This window comes from Phaenicophaeus curvirostris, chromosome 7 (genome assembly GCF_032191515.1).
Source record: "Phaenicophaeus curvirostris isolate KB17595 chromosome 7, BPBGC_Pcur_1.0, whole genome shotgun sequence".
NCBI classification, from domain to species: domain Eukaryota; kingdom Metazoa; phylum Chordata; class Aves; order Cuculiformes; family Cuculidae; genus Phaenicophaeus; species Phaenicophaeus curvirostris.
The window spans coordinates 35,885,309-35,906,219 of NC_091398.1; the positions used below are offsets into that span (position 1 = coordinate 35,885,309).

At 44.4% G+C, this 20,911-nt stretch overlaps 1 protein-coding gene across 2 annotated transcripts; it reads left to right on the forward strand.

Annotated features, from left to right (window-relative positions):
* The first annotated feature begins 4,550 nt into the window (after nt 1–4,550).
* Nucleotides 4,551–19,080, forward strand: LOC138722864 (carnosine N-methyltransferase 2). Of its 2 annotated transcripts, none has more exons than XM_069861545.1 (9): nt 4,551–4,682; nt 6,134–6,327; nt 9,020–9,081; nt 10,464–10,602; nt 12,283–12,335; nt 15,430–15,537; nt 15,645–15,775; nt 16,817–16,910; nt 17,939–19,080. In XM_069861545.1, the coding sequence occupies exons 2-9, from the start codon at nt 6,302–6,304 to the stop codon at nt 18,322–18,324; spliced, it is 999 nt and encodes a 332-aa protein (XP_069717646.1). In that variant the 5' UTR covers nt 4,551–4,682; nt 6,134–6,301; the 3' UTR covers nt 18,325–19,080. The 2 variants fall into 2 exon arrangements, with proteins under 2 accessions (XP_069717646.1, XP_069717645.1); XM_069861544.1 differs by having other exon boundaries at nt 4,598–4,682; nt 6,283–6,327.
* The last annotated feature ends 1,831 nt before the right edge of the window (nt 19,081–20,911 follow it).

Here is a 20,911-nt window from a genome sequence, read left to right on the forward strand (position 1 = left end):
CAACTCTTAGATACTTGAATGGCTCTCCCAGTTTTCTAAATTTATCGTTGAAACACAAGACTATTTTGCTTTCAGGATATTTCATAGAATCATGGAACAATTTGGATTGGAAGGGACCATAAGATCATTCACTTCCAACACCCCTGCCATGGGCTGGATCAGGTTGCTCAAGCCTCATCCAACCTGGCCTTGAACACCTCCAGGTATGGGGCATCCATGACTTCTCTGAGCAACCAGTTTCTCCTTATCACTACCCCTCATCCTACCACTGCACTCCCTGATAAAGAACCCTTTCTCATCTCTCCTGTAGTTCCCTTTAAGTACTGGAAAGCTGTTATAAGGTCTTTCCAAAATCTTCTCTTCTCTTCTCTTCTCTTCTCTTCTCTTCTCTTCTCTTCTCTTCTCTTCTCTTCTCTTCTCTTCTCTTCTCTTCTCTTCTCTTCTCTTCTCTTCTCTTCTCTTCTCTTCTCTTCTCTTCTCTTCTCCTCTTTCTCTTCTCTTCTCTTCTCTTCTTCTTCTCTTCTCTTCTCTTCTCTTCTCTTCTCTTTCTCTTCTCTTCTCTTCTCTTCTCTTCTCTTCTCTTCTCTTCTCTTCTCTCCCCAACTCGTTTCAGCTTGTCCTAATATGCGAGTTATTCCATCCCTCTGATCATCTTTGTGGGCCTCCTCTTTACTAAAGCATTTTTCTCAGACTCTCCATATGAGCTGGTTATTTAGCCTAAGACACCTGACTCCCTCCTCCCTTCCTCCCCAGCAGCCACTGAAAATTTTAATGAAATTGCTTTTAGATGAACCTATTTTTGGACATCTTTCAAAACATCTTCAGTGTTCTAGAATTTAGCATTGAAAATTTGCTAGGAGAAGGTTTTTTCACATTAGCCTGACTCGAGGAGCTAGGAATTAATAAGGATACTGAGTATCTTGACACTTAAAATTAAAACAGTAAGAGTGGGTACTCACTGCAGAAGCCCAAGGTGAATGGTATATAGTAGGAGCCCTCCTCACTACTTAACTCCTGCAGCATCACTCATGCATTGCATAGATTTCTGCAGTCCGTGTGTGCTCATGGGATACATCTAAGGAGTGTTTATTCCCTAGACACCAGGGCTGATTCTGCTCACACTTCTACCAAACCAATCTTTCTGACTCTAACTCTCTTATTCACAGGAGAAATATAGACTTCAAAGGAAGAGAGAAAAAAAAAAATTGCTTGAAGATTTGACTACTGAGCCTGAGGAAAATTTCCTGGCTTTTTTCCACAGTAACCATTCCAAAGTATGGCCATTTTCAGAGATTACCAGTTTGCTGAATAGCTTTTTTTCCCCCACTATGTTCAATATAAAGTACTTTTCCTCTATAGACCAAGGTTAATCTGCAAACTGAAAGCCAAGTCTTTCACCCTTCCCTGTGCTGAGTCTTTTTGCAGAGAATAATATTCGGAAAGCAGTAATCACATCGTAACCATTGCCTAAGGCCTGGTTCATACAGGGTGAAAAGCCAGCAAGTGCTGAGTTTTCAGATGACCTCTGTCATCTCCTAAAAAGAAAAAGCAAAGACAACAGTTCATGTCAGCAGGAAAGGCCAGCTTAAGCACAGCTAAATGGGAATCAGAGTGTAAGAGAAAGAGCAGAAAAGTGTCTTTGCATCCCCATCTAGTGGCTTTTACTAAAATACATCTATGGTCCCTTTCGTGTGGGCAACTTTTTCTCCTCAGCTTGTTATTCCTTCTAATCTGCTAAATGGTAGAGGAGCACTTTACTAAAGTTGCACCAGAAGTGCTGGGCTGAGTCAAAGCTTCTCTATTTGATGTATTTCTTTGCATTCAAATTTTTAGAACTGTTTCTCATTAAGTTTTCAGGCTTTCAAAGAGGTTTTTTTTTCCCCTGCTCACTTTGTGCTGAAACTGCTGTGGCTGCAGAGAGCAAGTGGGCTCCAAAGAGACAGCTGCTATCCTGTGGGGTATCAATGGCATGTTTCCTGCCTGTATAAATACCAGGGTTCAAGAGGTGGGCAGAACTTACTGCAACTTGACAGGAAATATTAGCACAAAATTCAAAGAAACATTAATTTAGCTAAGGGTGTTCTTTTTAGAGCAAGACAAACCAGAAAGATTCACAGGAGATCAGCAAAAGCTTCTGTGAGATTGAGCATTGAGGACTTGTACCTGCTCACCCATCACTTGCTCTTTCTGTTTACCCAGAAAAGGGCTACTCATCATCTTATTGCCATCGACGGCATGAAAAGAAACATCCAGTTTTTTAACAGTGTTTTGCCCAGCAGAGTGGCTTCTCTTGGGGGTACTTTAGCTGCTCTGAATGTTCAGGCCTCTTCCCTTGGGAGGTGGTGCAGTGCTGCGCATGACATGATGGCTGGGATCAACCTTGCTTTAAGAGGAGGTAAGTAAATATAACTTCAATTCTGATCCTTCATTTTACGTGCAACTGAAATATAAGAGGTAACATTACTATGCCGACACTACTTTTGTGCTGTCTGCTCTCTGAGCTCTTTATGACACTTATGAGAGCTCAGCACCCATGGGTGGTTGGCTCTACCTGCAGTTTGCATCCCCTTGTAACATGCTGTAATTAATGCAAACCTGCAGACTTACAGTTATGGGCTAGTTAGTGAACCTCACTGAAGCACAGGAGTATTAATTAAGTGCATCAGCACTGCTGAGAAACCCTAACATAGAGCAAAGCTCTATGACTTCTGATCCTTCAGTGCCAAGCTCCCCTGGGTATACCCCTCCTCAACCATCCCAACCCTGTGAGGGTCCCTTATTACAGCCTTATTTCTTACCAAAACTGACCATTCCCTTTAGTCCATCCTCTTGAGCCAGAAAAACTCAGGTACCAGTTTCCACGGCCTTAGTATCTGCACTGTTGACTTTGAGCTGGGGACAAAACCTCTCTGATTGGCAGTCCTCCTCATTTCCATACAGTAGGGTTTGCAGATGCTCTGGTTTTGAAGCACTGTTACCTGTTGGATGTGTTTAATCCTGCTGGTGCTGTTCTCCCAGATACATGGGTACAGCCAGGGAAAGTTAAAATCTGAGCGTGTTTTCCTGGCTGAAGACCTATGAGGTCTTGAGAGGTAAAAGTCACACTTTACTGTACCTGTTTTTGCTCTTGGAGAAATGTTTTAATGCTGTATGGTCTGCAGAGCAAACACCTTGAATCAAAGAGCCTTTTCTGAAAGTGGTCATGTTGGACTCTCCCTCTACCCTTGCCTTGGCTCTGTAATTAGAACTACATGAGATATGACCTCTAGCCAATTAGTTTGAAAAGAGTAGTTGGAAAAGGTCTAGCAGCCAGCCGCCAGACTTTAATAAAAAGGCAGGAAGGGTTGTGTCTGAAAAAAAAAATTGATCTTCAGAACTATATGCTTCATTTTTTGGGGAGGCTGGAGTGTCTGGGCCCAGCAGGAGTGACTGCTATTGCCCTTGGGAAGGGACAGGTTCTTCTTCTCCAGTGTTATCTTTTACCAGACTTATCAGAAGTCATATTCTTTTTCCTGTAAGAGAAAAATTCTATATACACATATGAAAACAAATGCTGTTGTTTAAGCTCCAAGATCTACTGCTGCCCAGGAGCTGTTAGATATTTAATAGGATTAGTGCAAAACAAAATTTCTTCCTTTAATGAGAAATCTGGTCTTTAACCACCATGAAAACGGGCGCTACATGATTGCTGGTTATCTTTCTACCAGAAATTGCCTAATGCAGAATAACATGTTTGCACCAAGTATTTCATTCAGGAGAGTACAGAAACTGCTGGCTACACCTTAGAAGATTTTTGTATGAAACTGAAAATATCTAGCTAATGAAAACTTTCATTAAAAAAAGAAACACTGCTGCAGAAGAAAAGAGCTCCACTCACAAGGAAATCAAAGTTACATTACATCAGTTGTTCTCAGTGGAGCTGTGAGTGTCTCGAAATGTAAGCCAGTAGTGCCGCAAGGAACTGTGCAAAAATGCCCAGGACCTTCCTGACATTCATCAGCCTACAAGTTGATCACTACTTAGAAGATAAAGCCATTAAAATTTGATTTCCAAACACCCAGCCTTTACTGCCTGAGGGTGCAGGTCCAAGGCTTGTCATGGTGGGCTGATAGAGATGAAGCACTGAGAGGACCCAGCACTGAGTGTGAGACCAGCCGCAGGCAGGCTCACCCCTGGAAAAGCGAGTGACCTATTTCTGCAGGATCAGCCCATAACCGACCTCCACAGCCACAGTGCGTGTGGAAAAACACTGTTGCTTTGTTTTTCTTGCGCTGCAGCCCCGCTCTAGCTTTAGTCATCATCTCACTAATCAAAAAAACCCAGCTTTTTCAGTTTGCACGAAAAACACAGTTCAGAGTGGATTTAGTCACGAGCTTGCCAGAACAACCGGGAGCAGAGGGTACATCCTCCAAAGCCACCCGGCAGCCAATTCCTGTTGGCGCAGGCAGCTGCCCACAAAGTGCTGTTGTTCCCAGTGCCAAGGGAACAAAGGCTGTTGTTGTAGGCTAATGCCTGGGCTCAGTGGTGGCATGCGCCTACGTGGGCTGTTGGAGCCTGGAGGGGGGACACAGCGGGGGCCGGGAAGGGCTATCAGCCCCCAGTGGATGTGCAAGGAGGTTTCCAAGCGCTGTGCAGCTCCTAGATGCTGGAGGTTTCTCTGCAACTCTGCTTGCTCCGGGGAGGTATGGCTTTCCGCTGGGACCTGTGGGGTGTCCATCCCTGCTGGTGGGGTGGAGGGGTTGCCAGGACCATTATGGACAGTGTGGCTTAGCTGGGACAAGGTGGACATGGCTGGGAGCCATGAGGGAGCTGCAGCCTGCGGGGCTCGGATGATAGATGCCAGGTGCCATCCATCACTGCACGATTGGTGTCTGGGGGCTGACAGCCCTGGTGGAAATATTTAAGGGTGGAAATGGCTGATGTAAAATCACTGCCTGGGTGGTCAAACAATGTTAAGAGCCAAATCTGCATTTTAGAGCTAGGAAAGGGGTTACGGTCCTTCCTTACCTTTGATTTGAATGTTTTGGTTAAGAGCAGCAATATGGCCATTTCTAACTTAACATGCCTCCGTTGGCCTGCCTTGTGGTGCACATAACATAAATCCATTTGGAAGCCAAATCTAGGATAATCCAAGAGAGGTCACTTGATGGTGAAGCATCCCCCTGATAGAATGATTCTTGACCTCCGTGAGCCACATGAGGCAGGTGGTGTTTTGGGAGAGGGATATCTGCAAGGGAGGAGGGTTTATTTGTTGACTGCTAATCTGTTCTGCCTGTTGACTTCAGGGAAAGAGAGTGGAGAGGATCCTAATGCTGTGCTTTCCAAAAATCAGGCCTCACATGGTCATACAAATTCTCTACACTTTTCTATTTTACCTTTGAATTATTAGAAGGAGCATCAATCTCTTGGATGCCATGTTCTTGGACAAATCCAGGTGTGGCGAGCACCCAGGGCTTTCTGTAATAGCAACCACTGCACCTCCCGTTGTGGCATCTCCTCCTGGGTGACCTCCACTCACTTCTGGCATAGCCAGTTATCCTCTAAAAGTGTTTCCTTTCTTTTTAATCCCTGCAGTTTAGCGAGTTGAGCGGGTGAAGGCTGGGCTTGTCGTCCTTTTCCCCAACCTTGGCTGCCAGTCCCTTTGGCAGGGCAGGGGGTGCCAGGCTACCTGGGGTGTTGCAGACCCTACAGGCTCTTCTGCCCCAATCAGAGATAGAAAAAGCACTTGCTCAGGTCTCTGGGCAGCCAGCAAGCCCTTCTTCTCTCTGTAAGAAGCAGGGATCTCTCCAGCTTCCAGCAGCACGGCAAGGATGCAGGAAAGCATCTCCTCCTGCCCAGGGTAGGGAGCACGATGGCGAGACGGGGTTCAAAGCAAATTAAAAAGCGATGAGAACAGCCCCTGGGTCTGCCTGGTGCTGGCTGACACCCCTCCACCACGCCCACTTGGGTTCTAAAGGTTTGAAAATCTCAATCTCTGCCTTTTTTTTTCTCCTCCCCTTGAAAACAGCGCAGCTCCCTTGCAATGAGGACAGCTCTGCAGACGTCAGGCCCTGGGCATCGCCTGCCCCTCGGTCCATCCCCGTGGAGCTCAGGTTTCCCCTTCTCGCTCCAGTGACGCTGCCTGTCCCCACAGGTGCTGGCCAAGTGGCAGCCACACGCCGGGGTCACTGTCACTGTCACTTCCACCGCTGCCGCTCGAGTGGCCGGCACGGAGCGGGGCGGCAGGTGGACATGCTAACCTAGGGGCTGGTTGCCTGGCTAACCCCCAGCTCCGTATCCCAGCACTGCAACTGCTCCAACCATGGATCCGGCCCCGGAGATGAAGAGGTACGTGGGTTTTGGATTTTGTGCCTTTCCCCGTGGCATGGCGGGGTGGCAGAGCCAGCCCCTGTTGTTCCTGTGTCACGGACGTGCATGTGTGAGGTGGGAGGAACACAGGTGCCCGTATCCTGAGAGGTGCAGGGGCTAAGAGAGTCTTTATAAGGAAAACTTGAGCCCCTTAAGAGCCTGAGTTTAGGTGTAAAGAAGTTATGAGTTATGAAGATGTTCTTGCAATTTGTGTTGCAAGAAACATCCCGAATTGAATGAGTTTTTCAGCTTAAAGGTGCTGCATGACTTAGAGTGATATTGTGAATTACCTCTGTGTACCTGCAGTCCATAACGCAACCTGCTCGCTTCACGGAAGGAGTGGAAGGAAAGAGGTTTAACCTTGCTGCTGACAAGCTCTGGCTGAGCCAGCAGCCGTGGCAAGGCCGGCTGTGCAGGAGCATCCTGCTCTCTGGCGGTCACTGCTTTGGTCCTGCTGCTGGATATCAGGGTGCTGGAATGGGCAGCACCAGCCCAAACTATTGCACTTAATTTTCATATCCAGACAAGATTTGAAGCCAGATTTGAAGCCAGATTTCTGTGGAAGTCCATTTGTTCCTAGCAATAATTAAGCTTGCCTCACCTTCCCAGCAACAAGCACTAAGCAATCTTAGAAACCCTGCCTGGGGAGACACAGCAAAAGTCTCGATGGAAGAGTTATCTTGGCATCATCTGTCCTGGTGAATGCTTGTGCCGCAGTCTATCCAGGTCACCTGGCAGGTCTCCTGTGATGGATGGAAACATTTGACCGGTCAGAAATGGAGTTCGTGTCCACAAATACCAAGAGCTGTTCCTCCCTGCACAGGAAAAGCCATGCTACCCCTCAGCCTTTTACTGGGAGATTTATTCTGAAAGCCATCTTGCTCAGCTCAGCCAACTGAGAGGACAAAATAGTCCTCTGTTTTGACAGGCAAAGATGAAAGAGGTCAGAGGGTTGAGTGGAAATCGGAGGGACTGGCCTACAGCCAAGCTGGAGATTATGGAGGTTGGCTGAGTTCAAGCCTGTTTGCTGAACGTTGGTGAGATTTTCTTCTGGGGAGAGGTGGAGTCAGGGTGAGAGACCTTTGAATACCTCATGGGAGCCAGGTGCGTGACCTTGGCGGTGAACTCAGATAAGATCAACTGGTCTTGCAGGACCCTGGCAGTGCCCCAGCGTCTCTGAGACTTATGGTTCACCTTAGTCTTTTCTTGTCTTCATCAATCAGAGCAATAAACTATTTCCACGTGTGGCCATTTTCTTGGCACCTGCTAGCCCAGTCATTACACATTGTATCTCAAAGCCCTTCTACAAGACTCCCTTTTTACTTTTCCATCTCTTGCCTTGTTTCTTATTCAGCCATGAGTTTTTATCCGTGGCAGAGGGGACCCAGAGGCTGCTTACTGCTGTCAAAAACTGCTTGACATGAAGCATTTTCTAATGGCAAAGCTTTGGTGCCGCAATGTGTCTAAGCACAGGTTATAAAGGAATATTAACCCCTAAGTCTTGCTCTGCATTTTGATACTAAAATGTTGCTACCCAGAAGATGACTATTCCACTTGCATATATAATTTCACCCCAACACTTTATTTGCAGAATTGAGGTCCTTCCTCCCATTTAATTTCACACCTTCCTTTTACAGTGGCACCCCATACCAATATTATAGATAAGATGCGTTGTCAAGGGAAAATGAAGATGTGAATTTATTCCGGGAAGTCTTCACAGAAGCTCCTAAACTGAGAATGAAAACATACAATGATGAAAACATTTTTGGTCAAATGATCTCTTTGATTTTTGCTCTTTGAGTCCCGCACCTTCTGCAAGTTACCCAGTGTAATATTTGCAGCCAGGAAATACTGAATTTAAAAAAATATCAAAGCAAAAAAGTTCTGGGAACATTTGGCCAAGCAGACTTTTTAGCATGTCAGGTGCTGTCACTTCAACCATTTCCTAGTTTCACTGTTATTTGTATTAGCTTTCCAGTACTTAAAGGGAACTACAGGAAAGATGAGAAAGGGTTCTTTATCAGGGACTGCAGTGGTAGGATGAGGGGTAGTGATTTTTAAGGAGAAAGAATATTTAGATTAGATACTAGGAGGACATTTTTTTCCTGTGAGGGTGGTGAGGCACTGGAACTGGTTGCTCAGCGAAGTCATAGATGCCCCATCACTGGAGGTGTTCAAGGCCAGGTTGGATGAGGCTTTGAGCAACCCGATCCAGTGGAAGATGTCCCTGCCCATGGCCAGGCATTATATCTAGATGACCTTTAAAGTTCCTTCTAACCCAAACCATTTTATGAAACTATGATTCTGTGTTTCTATGATTTCTTCTGCTCCGTTTGTGATTAAGAGTTTCACAAAGTCTGTAATATAAGTTAGTCTAATGCCTTCTGCTTTATTTGCTGGTTAAAGATTCTTCAGAGGGAGGAAAAGCTTCCACAAAAGAGCTCAGACAAGCACAGAGGGAGGTGGCCAGTCCATTGCTGATACCTATGGGTGATCAGCTAACCAGGAAGTTTTGAATTTTTCTATACTACTAAAAGAGAACAAACAGTATTGCTCATCAGGCAAGGAAAATTTGTCCTACAGCATTTTCCTTTTGTACTGCATTTTCAATGCAGCTTCAAAAAAGTGTACAGGTTCTTCAAATAACTGAAGTGCTATACTTTCCTTACAGGAATAGGTTCCCCAGCATGAACTTTGAAGCAGAGATTCTGACAGCTCCACATGATAATTCAGGTATTTTGGGGAAAAAAATAAAAAAAGAGATTAAAGTGAAATGCCCACTCAACTTGTTATCATGACAAACATGTTTTAATTCTTTCGGAGTTAGAGATTGCTTTATAAAAAAAGAAGCAGGATGCTAAACTGACTGCAATTCAGGTGATTTCAGGTTTCTGTTAGGGTGTAGTTCAAAGTGTTGAGGATAGATGTTGATATCTTTACCTTCTATTGGGCTGGGCATAGGGTCTCCATACATACCTACCAGAAACACAGCTGTTAATGATATATGAACTTGGAGACAGCACAGGCATTCACTTTGAGATTGCACAGCCCTGTGTGAGACATACATAGTTTTCTTAGTAATGGCAACTAAAAGCAGATGATAAATAAGCAGATCCTCTAAAGGCAAAAATAGGATGAAGATGTTCCATTGAGTCCTATCCCTCACCTTCATTTCATTTAGGAGGAAAAATCTGGATTTTTTTTTCCTATTGAATTATACCTTTCCAATACTGATCTCTCACACTGAAGCTGGCGCTATGACTGCCTTCCTACTGCAGCCCTCTGTCTGAGATAAACCCCAGAGCCAGTACTCAGCTTCATGGTATCTTTTCATGATCTTCAAGTCTTAGTCTTATCACAGCTTCTCAGACTCAAGCAGCTGGCCAAAGCTTGCACCCTGGCAGCAGCACTGACATCAGGATGAGACAGCAGGAAAGTGTGTTTTTGCAGTAATTGATTGCAGCTCCTTGAGTAGCCCTGGATGTTGGTTCAGGGCTAGAAATCTTGGTCTCAGTCAAGTACCTTTGAGTATGACCCTGTTCAGATGAAATGCTTTTGCTATCTGTAGCCCTCCTGGCCACGAGCTGCATTTCCTAGTGGGGAACTCACGTCTCTGGCAGTGCATTGCAGTCCCATACTGACAAGAATTTGAAATGAGGTGCACGAGGTTGACTATTTTTGCTTCACGTGCAGGGGGCAATTTTTATGTTGCATCACCCCTAATAGCAAGTGTTTTGACAACTGATGATTTCAGTTACACCATCTAGCATGTACATGAGCAACAGCTCCCACAGGTTTGGAGCTGCTGCACATTTAGTCTTCCAGAAAAAGCATTTTAGAGACAATTTCCTCAGGCTGACCTGTATTAATGGACACTTACCGCATTTGCTGATGCCAATGGTCATCTAAGAATAGTTTTCAGATCCTGAGTGTGAACAGGTTGGAAAGTGCTCACCTGAGCCCACCTGCATGGATGGCTCCTGGGCCATGCATCCTCTGCACTACCATCCAACATCTCTGTCTTCTGCTGGGTTGCGTTTCTTCCACAAGGTAAATGCTTTGATCCATCCCTTGCCTTGAAACCACTAACAAACAATTTGTATCTGTTTCTCAAGAGCTGTACGTGATCCCTTCTATGAGAAGTCTCACTGCTGAGGAGTATGTAGAGGCCTTTAAGTCATTTTTGGATCATTCAACAGAACACCAGTGCATGGATGAGTTCAACAAGGAAGAAATGCCCAACATCATGGCTGGGTAAGGATAGTTTCCACTGAGGTGGGAAAGTCATCTATTACCCGGCAGGGCAACCTGCATAAAAGGGTCAGCAAATATGTTTAAGGATTTTCTGGGGCAGGAATGAACTTCTATTGCTTTCGAGTTTTAAGTCTCTTAATAGCGGTATTTAGGATATTCTAATGACTCCAGAACACAGGCTGTTTCAATTAATTCACTGTGTTGCCTCTCAGCTTATGTTAAGGAAAGAATCAGGACCTCATTTTCATGTCCATCTCTTTTCATTAGCTGATTCTTCTGAGGATTAAAGTTTTTTGCTGCTGTTTGGGTTTTTTGGGGTTTTTTTTGTTTTTTTTTTTTTTTTTCAAAAGAAAGCTCTCTTATGCTCTCTCCCTACTTTTGGGACTTCATCACACATCAGTCCAAACAGAAACACATCTCTAATTCTCTTCTAGTGGCTAATTCTTGGTTTGCTCAATACCCTAAGGCCTCCTTACTTCTATCCTAAGTTGATTTGCATTGCTTAAGTACCAAATGATAATCAGTTTTGTGAAGTATTGATGTAATGTATTAAGCCTGGATGACTGCAGATAGTAATAGAACAGCTTAGATCCAAACAGCAAGAAAGTCCTTTCAAGTTTGGGTACTTTTTGGATATTATAGAAACTGTATTTTCTATTGAGAAAACAATTTAGGCAGGCAAATTTTTACTCTCCAGATCAGATATATGTAAGAAAAACAAGCAATAAAATAATAATTAAGAAAATTGTATTGAGATATTTTAATCAAAAAGTTTACCTATGTGAATTTTAAATGATGCAAGCATTGCACTTCCCTGTTATGCTGATTGTGGGTCTATCAAAAGTTCTTGACCCTCATTAGGACTAAGGCTCCTTGACTAGCTCATGGCCTCCAGGATTTACTACTCATTCCCTGCTTGTTGAGTCATTGATGTGATGTCTCCTGAGATTGTTTATGGGAAACTCAGTCCTCCTGTTCTGTCCATGCCCAAGAGCAGAATAGGGCCACAAAGCGTGTCAGAGCAGCAAGGTGCCTCCCAGGCTCCTTACCCTTGAGCCACCTATTATTAAATATTCTGTTAGGAACCACATGGCTGTATTATTTTTGGTCTTTTCAAAAGTAATTTTTCCAAGATAAAAGCTATTGAAGATTCTGAGCTTCCGTCCCAATTTCAAATCAAGATTAAAGTTGAAAAGAGATGATTTCCAGTCACCTGGATAGCATGATTTTTTACTTTTTCTAGCTATTTATATCCAATATTGGAACACCAATCTTGTCTCTTGAGGAGGCAGAGGTTTCGCCTCAGCTCACCCTGCCCCTGCATCTCCAAAGATGCCCATCCCAGCCAAGCACAGTTCCGCCACCCCCAAAGGGAAACCTTTATCCTGGGGTTCCCCGAGGACTCTTCAGCTGTAGCTTAAAGAAAACTCTCTGGCAAAGAATGAGAAACACTTTATCCTGATGCTTACTGTACTTTGAAATATGAGCTTGTTAATACTGGGCTGGCTCCCACCACACAGCGGGTTATGGCTGAGATCCAAAGGGATGCTCAAATTTCTGTCCCAAGTCATGTGCAAAAACATGAAAATTTCCACGCCAATGCGGCATCCAAGATATTAGAATTAAAACATGAAGTTGTGTGACATAGTGTGGTTAAGTAACTTGTGCTTATAATTTCAGTCTTGGCAATGGAAAATCGACTATAAATGTTCTGGGAGTTGGAAGTGGCACAGGTAAGGAGCTTAGCAGCATTACTCGGGGGCAGGGGTATCCTTACTAGTAGCAGAAAGTGATATTGAAATTTTGAGCAATGTAGATAACCATTTAGGCTTTAAAACAGTGTTTCTCATTGAAGCAGGGAATGGCAAAATGGGGTGTGGAGCTGGGATGAGAGTGATACTAACTCCTTTCCTTCCCCATCTCACTTCCGAAATGCTTCTGCTCAAATCTTTCTTAGAAGTGAGATGACTGCGATGATTTTAGCTTAGTCTCTGTGTCTTGATGACTCTCACTTGACTCTGTATGTCTCAAAGCAAGGAGTCCTGCTCCAGGTTAAGTACGAGAGCATCTATAAACCTCATTGGAGAGAATGAGAGATATGAGAGGTTTGTTCCAGCTGAGGTCCTCTCTTAGAAAATCACTCCTGAAGGAATCTCTTGTTGTGCTTTGCTTCTAGGAATCTCAGAGGTCAAATCTGGGTAACGTTCTGCTTCAGGTGGTGCAAAACCAACTGGCTACAGCCATTAGCATGGAGCCTCATCAGCTTTTTCAGGGCATGTTTTTATCCAGTGATAAGTAAGGTTTAACTGCAAATGTTAGTTCTCCCCAGAGAGAAACAATCTTTTGGAAAAATGGCTTTAAATCTGCTCTAAATGCATTTGTGTGAAAAAAACCCAGCACAACAAAACCAAAAACAAAGTGGTGAAACATCCAACTTTGCTCCTAGGGAAACTGGGAGAAAATAAAAAGTAGAGAAAAGAAGTGACAGTTTGATTTGTGTATGGTATGTGTATGCTTTTGCTTTAAAAAGTATTTTCAGCTGAATTTTAAGTATGAATACTTTCAAATGAAAGTATTTTTCTTGCTTTTTTTGCTTGTTTTCCTGAGTAAGAGGAAAATAGCGACGAATTGTTTTCCCCAATTGGGAATATGTTGAAGCACATGAGAAAGCAAGCAAGAAGAAACTATTCAGTTCTTAATCACACATTGTTTTCATTAAGTAATATAAACTGAAAATTCAGAGTCCAAGAAAGCAAGGGAAAAATGAACATTTTGCATCAACCTAATTTTTCCTTATTTCCTTTTGAGGATGTGATTTAATGGAAAAATAAAAGCTCTAGAATTGCCTGGGTTTCCTGAGTAGCTGCCCCTCACAGTAGCCAGGCTAGGGGTACAGGCTCGCACCCTCTCAACTCACCCACGGCTGCAAGAGCTGAACTCCTGCACCCGGGCAGAGGAGTGTGCTAGGATTGCATTGAGCAAAAGGTTATATCTGATCCCTGACCTTTCCGGACCAGGATTCTGATTTCACAGAGCCCCCAGAATTAGTGTAGTTGACAAAAATATTAATGGGGATTAGTGATTGACTCCACATCCTAAAGGATTGCTGGCCAGTCAGTTCACATTTTCTCATTCACTTCATGTTTTCCCGTGGCAGGTTCAACTATCTTGGCTGTAACCTCCAAGATAGTGTCAGGGTGGGCTGCTGCTTGCAGAGGAGTCTCACTCCTGTTTCTGGAGCACCTCACCGTGGCTACTTGCTGAAGGGTTGTTGCTGGGTGGGCAACCAGGAGGAGAGAAATTCTTGCTCTGGAGCATTGCGGTTTACTGTGCTCTTTTGCAGACCTGGTTGAGGATGTTATTACCTGGTCTTGTAAAGACTGGATCAGCACATTTTACAGAGATGGAGTAAAAAAAAAAAGAATGCAACATACCTATGTGCTGTTGATAAACCCATTTGCTACCATCAGTGGCTCCACGACTGCATCCTGCCTGCCCTGAGTCTGCAGGAACCCTACGTCAGGACCTCTAACTGCTGGTGCTCCCCACCCCAGACACGTGCCAGCTGGCATTTAGGACTGCCTGAAGTGATTCAGCTGCTTGCTGTAGGGATTTCCTTGAAATACCAGTGTCATCAATATTGGTCCGTGCACCCATCTTCGTTGGATGGAGCTGTACTTCTTTTCTTGTGCCTTTGGTCAGCCCTGCATTGCTGTGCCTGCATTCCTCAGGGGCCTTGGGTATGTTTCTCCAATTTCAAAAGACCCGCTCTTCCTTGGACGTCCCTGTAGTGCTGTCATGGATGATATTTCCCTCCTTGAATTCTATTTACTGCAACATCTACCAAAGATGATGACTTTTCTAGTAGGTGTTACATCAGCTGAAAGGCTAGGGAGGATGCAGTATCTTGTATCAAGACCTCTGTGTGTGACATTTGCAAAGGCAGGACTATTTTTAGGCTGCACCATGAGCTACAGGCAGGATTCCTGCAGAGGTCCGGTCAAGGTGGTCAGCTCTGCTGCTTATTTCCATAGCCCCAGATGAAACAGATGGACTTTATACACTTGGTGTATTGTGGTCTTTCTGGGAGAAAACAAAAGTGACCTGCATCACCTCAAAAGAGGCCGGGGAAATTCCTAAGACAGAAGGACAGACTGCTGCTTGATCCTCCAGAGCTTAGACAGCAATCAAGTAGCACCAACAGCTATATTTGACGGGCATCTACACACAAATATATGAGTTTTTGTTTGCAAATGCAAGATAATAGCTTGCTAGTAGGTGCCCAGAGCTGACACCATGTGGTCAGGCCCCAGAGAGGGAAGATCCAAGGTACCACATGGCAAGAGGAAAGGGTCTGGGAGCTGGGTCACGCTAGTGGCAGAGCAGCTCTCGGGTCTCTGTGTCAGTGCTGAAGGCAGGGGACACCTTGTGCAATGCTGAAGTTACACAGCTGTGCTGTCTCCTTGCACCCATTCAGACTTTGTGCTCTCGGTGAAAGCTAATGCTTCCTGGTTGTTTTTTAAACACTGACTTGTGATTATTATAACCTGTTTGTCCCATGACCCAGAGTATTGCCATTAGCAGGTTTCTGAGCTGTTGCTTATCTCTTCCTTGTTTTGTCTTATCTGTAACTATGCATGACCTCGTGCAGCAAGATATCATAGTAAGACTATCACTGAGTTAGATGCCACCATGCAAGCCGCAAGGTAGACAGTGTCACATTTCTGCTTGGGGGATCCCCTGGCAGCAGAGATGGCAGGTGCACCAGCATCCTTTCATCTCTTTTATGTACTTTTAAAAAGTAATGAATTTGTGTTTGCTGTATAGGTGAGCAGGATTTGAAAATGATCAGGATACTACAGGCTGCGCACCCCGGAGTCTCTGTTGACAATGAAATTGTAGAGCCCAACCCACAGCACGTGGCAGCTTACAAAGGTAAGGTTATACCTGCTGTCTGGGGTACAGCGAGGACTGTTGATTTGAATGAGGAGTTCTTCTGCTGTTTTGTGAAATTCATATTTTTCTTCTACGTTTTAAACCAGAGTTGGTGAATCAAGCTCCAGACCTGCAGAATGTCTCTTTCATTTGGCACCAACTCACTTCCTCAGAGTATGAACAACAGGTGAAAGAGAAAGGTGCACATAAGAAATTTGACTTCATCCATATGATCCAGGTAATGGAGTATTACTTTAAAACCAGAGCATTAGCTTTAACTACTCCCTTCACATCTCCTGGATGCATCAGATTAAGGGGAACAGAACTGAGCACAATTCTCCCATGAGCAATAACTTCTGCAACAGCTCTACAAACACCAAACCTCATTCCATATCCAGCCTGGTTTTGGTCTCTGGTTTGTACTGGTCTGTATATGGTGGGTAATAAAACAGGATGAGTTTCAGGCCATCACATGTCACATGGAGGCCAACACTTATGCTTTGCTGCTGCAGAAACCTAGGATTTTTTTAATCGGAGTAGTTTGTCTGGCACTGAAGGAGAAGGTTAATAAACAAACACCTGTGTTGGAGTCTGGGTCGGAGATGGACACACACGCTGCTGTGTCTCTGATACTGATGGCACTGATGCTGTATGTGTCAATCATATTTTGTAAAAAAAGCCCTGTTATTCTCTCACTTTAGTGGCTTTTATTTCATCTTCCTTTTATTTCGTTTTGCTTTCATTTCATAACAGCCAATTTCACAGCTGGAAAGAGTTTCATGCGTTTGATGGCTGGGTCAAGGGCTAAGTTACAAGTGCCAACAGCAGCCTTTGAGATGAACCCTGCCTTGTCCTAGTGTAAATTCTTCAGTGTCTGGGAGACATCTAGGCTGCCCGTGGCCTAGATAAGGTTGAAAAACGCCCCTGGTGATAAGGAGCAGGCATAGAAACCAGGGAACTCCCATCCACACATGTTTTGCAACCCGCAAAACTGCGCTGGGCTTGAAGTGCAGGGATGAGAAGGTCGGCATCTGGCTGTTGGCTGAGCCTGAGCAGAGGGTCCCCGCATCTGACCCCGGGCTGTTGGTGCTAGTGGAGAGCTAATAATGCTCAGTTCCATGGGGCATCCCTAAACATACATGATGAGCCAGGACACGCTGGGAAGAAACTGGGAAGTAGTTTAAAACAACAGCTCTATAGACAATGGTTTTACACCTTTGAATGACTGTTGTACTGTGGAGGGGGAATAACAGCTGCATGTAACTCTTGTCACTTCCAGATGCTGTACCGTGTGGAGGATATTCCCAATACTATCAAGTTTTTCCACAGCCGCCTCGATCATCATGGTAAACTCCTGATTATAATTTTATCAGGTAAGGGGGGGCTTATATTTTTTGTTTCTTTGCTGGTGTTTTGTAGACCTTTGAAGTATAAGAAGCACAAATATTCATCTTGGGATTTTAGTAGTGCTTATTAATCAAATAAAACAAATACCATCTTTCATAGGGAACAAGCAATCTTGGGCTTAGTTTCTTGCACCCCAATGTCTGGTGCAACTGCATCGATGTAGCCTTCACGGTCTTGCTTCCCAGCTTATGAAGGAGCTGAAGTGCTCTCTAACTTGCAGAGACCTCTTGCTGTGAAGTTACTGGCTAGAGAGCACTGTGGCTATGAACAAATGAGGGTCAATCCTTCTCCATGGTGAAATGAGCACTGTACAACCTGGACTCTGGGAGGACCCACCTTTGTGGCTCTTCTCTCTGCGCAGTGATGGCCCAGACCCAAGTAGGTTGACAGGAGCTGCCAAGAGGAAAAAGAAGCACTTGCAACATCATGGCACTTACTTTAAAAAAAAAAAAAAAAAGAGTGTTTTTTCCCAATGTAGCATTCATGGATCCACAGCTTGTGGTGCAGTGGATAAAGCAAGCCTGCCCACATTTGCTGGTGAAACTCACTGCTGATAGGTTGTTTCCCTTTCTGGATGGGACTGCCTTTTCAAATAGGTACTCTTTCATATATACTTAAAAGTTAGATTCAGGGTACAAAATATCTGCACTATTCTATCAAAGAACAGTTAATAGGTAGTTAGAGGTACCATGTATGTGCAGACTCAGTGAATTTATGTACTCCCCCTCCGGGACAAATCCAGCGTTGGAGACTGTCTCCTCGGAGTTTCCTTTAAACAAAAGAGTTTCGGAAGAAGGGCTGATGGAAGTCACAGTCTTACCCCTCTCCAGACACTGATGTTTATAAATGGGCTCAAGAAAGGGGAAAGCTCCACTACTCCTTGCAAAGTCTGGGCCAGCAGCGAGGGATGATTTCAAACTCATTTAGTAGTTGCATTGGTAGATGTTTGACTGCCTAAGCTTTGCAAAACTAACCTTCCCTCCTACTTTGGCAGACAGTAGCGGATGGGCCACCTTATGGAAGAAGTACAGAGACTGCTTGCCTTCCACCGACAGCGGCCACTACATCACCTCCAATGGCATCACGGATATTTTGAAGAGACTGGGTTTTGAATACCGCGTTTTTGAGTTTCCATCAGGCTGGGATATCACTGAGTGCTTTATCGAGGGCGACCCAGTTGGAGGCCTCATGATGGATTTCCTGACGGGGACAAAAAACTTTCTGGGCACAGCCCCTCCGGGGCTGCGGCAGCGGCTGCAGGAGGCTCTCTGCCGGCCCGAGTGCAGCAGCAAAAAGGATGGGAGGATCATCTTCAGCAACAACTTGAGTATGATTGTGGTTGAATCCCAGAGTCCAGACCAGCTGCAGGAGACAAGTTAGGATGGGTATGGGGGCGATGGAGCTGCAGAAGGATGTAGCATAGAAAGAAGGCAACTTGCAGGCAAGAAGAAATGAAAGTGGAGCTCAGCCACAGCCTCCTATTCCCAGCTAAGGTCAGCGGAGCTGCCTGCAACACCAGAGGTGAACTCTTTGTCCCACTGAGGTCAACAGGCCAGGATTTCACACTGGCTATTTAGTCAAACCCTATAAGAACATTTTCCAGAAAGTAAGGAGCTCCATCTCACTAAAAGCCTCTATGGACTTGGGTTTTTTTTTCACAGTATGCATCCTGTCTGTGCTTTTGACACTGGGATTTCCACTTTTCTATATAGCCAGCATGTTTACATATCTAAAGATATGTCTGTATGAGCAGGTGCTGCGTTGTAGCAAGGAGGAGGCTGCAGCCCTCATGCTAGCTGTATACAGACCACTGCTTCCAGCTGTGCCAGACAAAAAAAGCAAGGTGTCCCCACTGCTTTGCACCAAAGTAACTGCCTCACTGCATCCAGCCCTGAGCTGCAAGTTGCTCTGTGCTAGGCCATTTCACATGGTTTTATCAGTGTAGGTGTTTACTGCCCCCAGGCATATCAGCATCTTGTAATATAGACATGTCTTAAAAATTTATCAGCCTTTTCGTTTGGAGAACTTTTTGGATCCCAGAATGATACTTGCCCTGTGCTCTTTCAGGCGGGTATTAATTTTGTTACTTTCTTACTACTGTTTTCCTCCATACAAAAATAAAAGCAATTTTAAACCAAAAAGGTCACATCTTGTTCTGTATGTGCGGGCTTCCAGAAAATGAGGAGTGAAGAGATTATTTAGTTAACAAAAAAAAAGCAGCAAAATGCTGGTTTATGGAAGCATTTAGGGTTTCTTGTAAGTGAGAAAGATGAGCCTGAGGCCATGAAAGAGCTAGGAGTGAGCATGAGTTTATTCTTGTGCCACAGCCATGGGAGGCAGCTTGGCTCACTTGAAGCAGCATCACTGCAGCACCACAGCACCTATGTTGCTTAAATATAATGTATCCCATTAAGACATTAATATAGGTAAGTTAAGACTATTCCACAGGGTTCTGAGTTGTTCAGAAGGCTAAAAGAGGTGCGGCCAGGGCATCTAGCTGCAAAGGAAGACTCTGCATGACATACCAGTGGGATTTGGAGCTGCATTAAGTGCTCATGGTGGGAAAGGGGCTGAAGTCCCACCAGCCTCGCTGCAAACAGCTCTCAGGGCAGGAAGCACCAGCTCAGACTGAAAATGCCTTCAAGCACAGAGCCCACCTCTATGAACTGATGTTTCCTTGCTTAAGCTGGAAAACACATGCTTCTGTGCATCTGAAGGAACTCAGAGACCACTGCCTTATTGATGTCTGGTATTGATCAGGAGGCCTGTTCTAGCATCACAAACACATGGGTTGGCACACTGGCTTGCAAAATATTTGATGTCATTTTCTCCTGGAGTCCTGCTGATCCTCCTAAACCTACCCAACCCCAAACGCCATCCATCTGCCTGGATGCAGTTACTGCCAGAGGTAGCAGCACCTGAAAAGGGAATGTCAGCTCAACGAGTCATTATGGATCCACTTTGTGCTTTGGGTTATTTCAGTTTTGGTGGGGATGTTTTTCATGTCTTTTTGAAATGCAGCCATTTCTCCTGCAGATGTTTCCTCTGAAGCTACTGCAAGGGATAAAAAGAAGAGGAAAGCAAGGGGAAAACGATAAGTGTAACATCATCCTTCTTGCAGGACTGCAGCACTCTGGTCTGTAAGTACTACTGTCAGTCTAAGAAACATCAATCAAAATGGGACAACCTCCTCCAGAGTAACCCATACCTATGCACCAGCTTTTCATTTTGATTAATTTTTTTTTTTTTTTCTATAGATGGCTCCTACAGAGCTCCTGGGCAGGGAGCACATGGCTGGGCTGCTGGATGAGCTCTCAGAGCTGCTCCCATAACTGTTCTCCTTCTACGATTAATTGCTATGATTTATTTCCATGGTAGTGATGGCTCTATCTTTCCATGATAGATAAAAATGAAAAATAAAATATAAAAGGAGCCAGACTTGCTTTTCAAGCTCCAATGAACCAACTGCCTGTTAGTCTTCGCAGAAATGTGGAACAGTCTAGGTTCCCCCCGACCTTCCTCAACCCAGGCAGCATGAGGCTTCACACCTCCTTGGAGTTTCCTGAGCAGATAAATGCATTTCCAGTGAGCAGATACTCAACAAAACTCGTGAGTAACTCGTGGTTCTAAATCAGTGTGGAAAAGCTCAAAAGAAAGAAGTGTGTTAAACCATACTGTTTAGGAACAGCCTAGGGAGATGAAGCAAGGCACTTCATTAAAAATATGACTGCTTAATGCTTTGTCTGTAATTTTTCTTTAGATTCTTGAAAAGCAAGTAATTTAAGAACAGCTCTGCCTTACGCCCAGAACAAATAACATCTAAATATCTGTTCCATTTATTTATATATTTGTTCTTGAATGAATATGCTATTTAATAACTATTAATAAGTATGAATATGCTATTTAATAACTATATTAATAACTACATAATACATTTTTTTAAATATCCTGTCATCCCCAACAAATT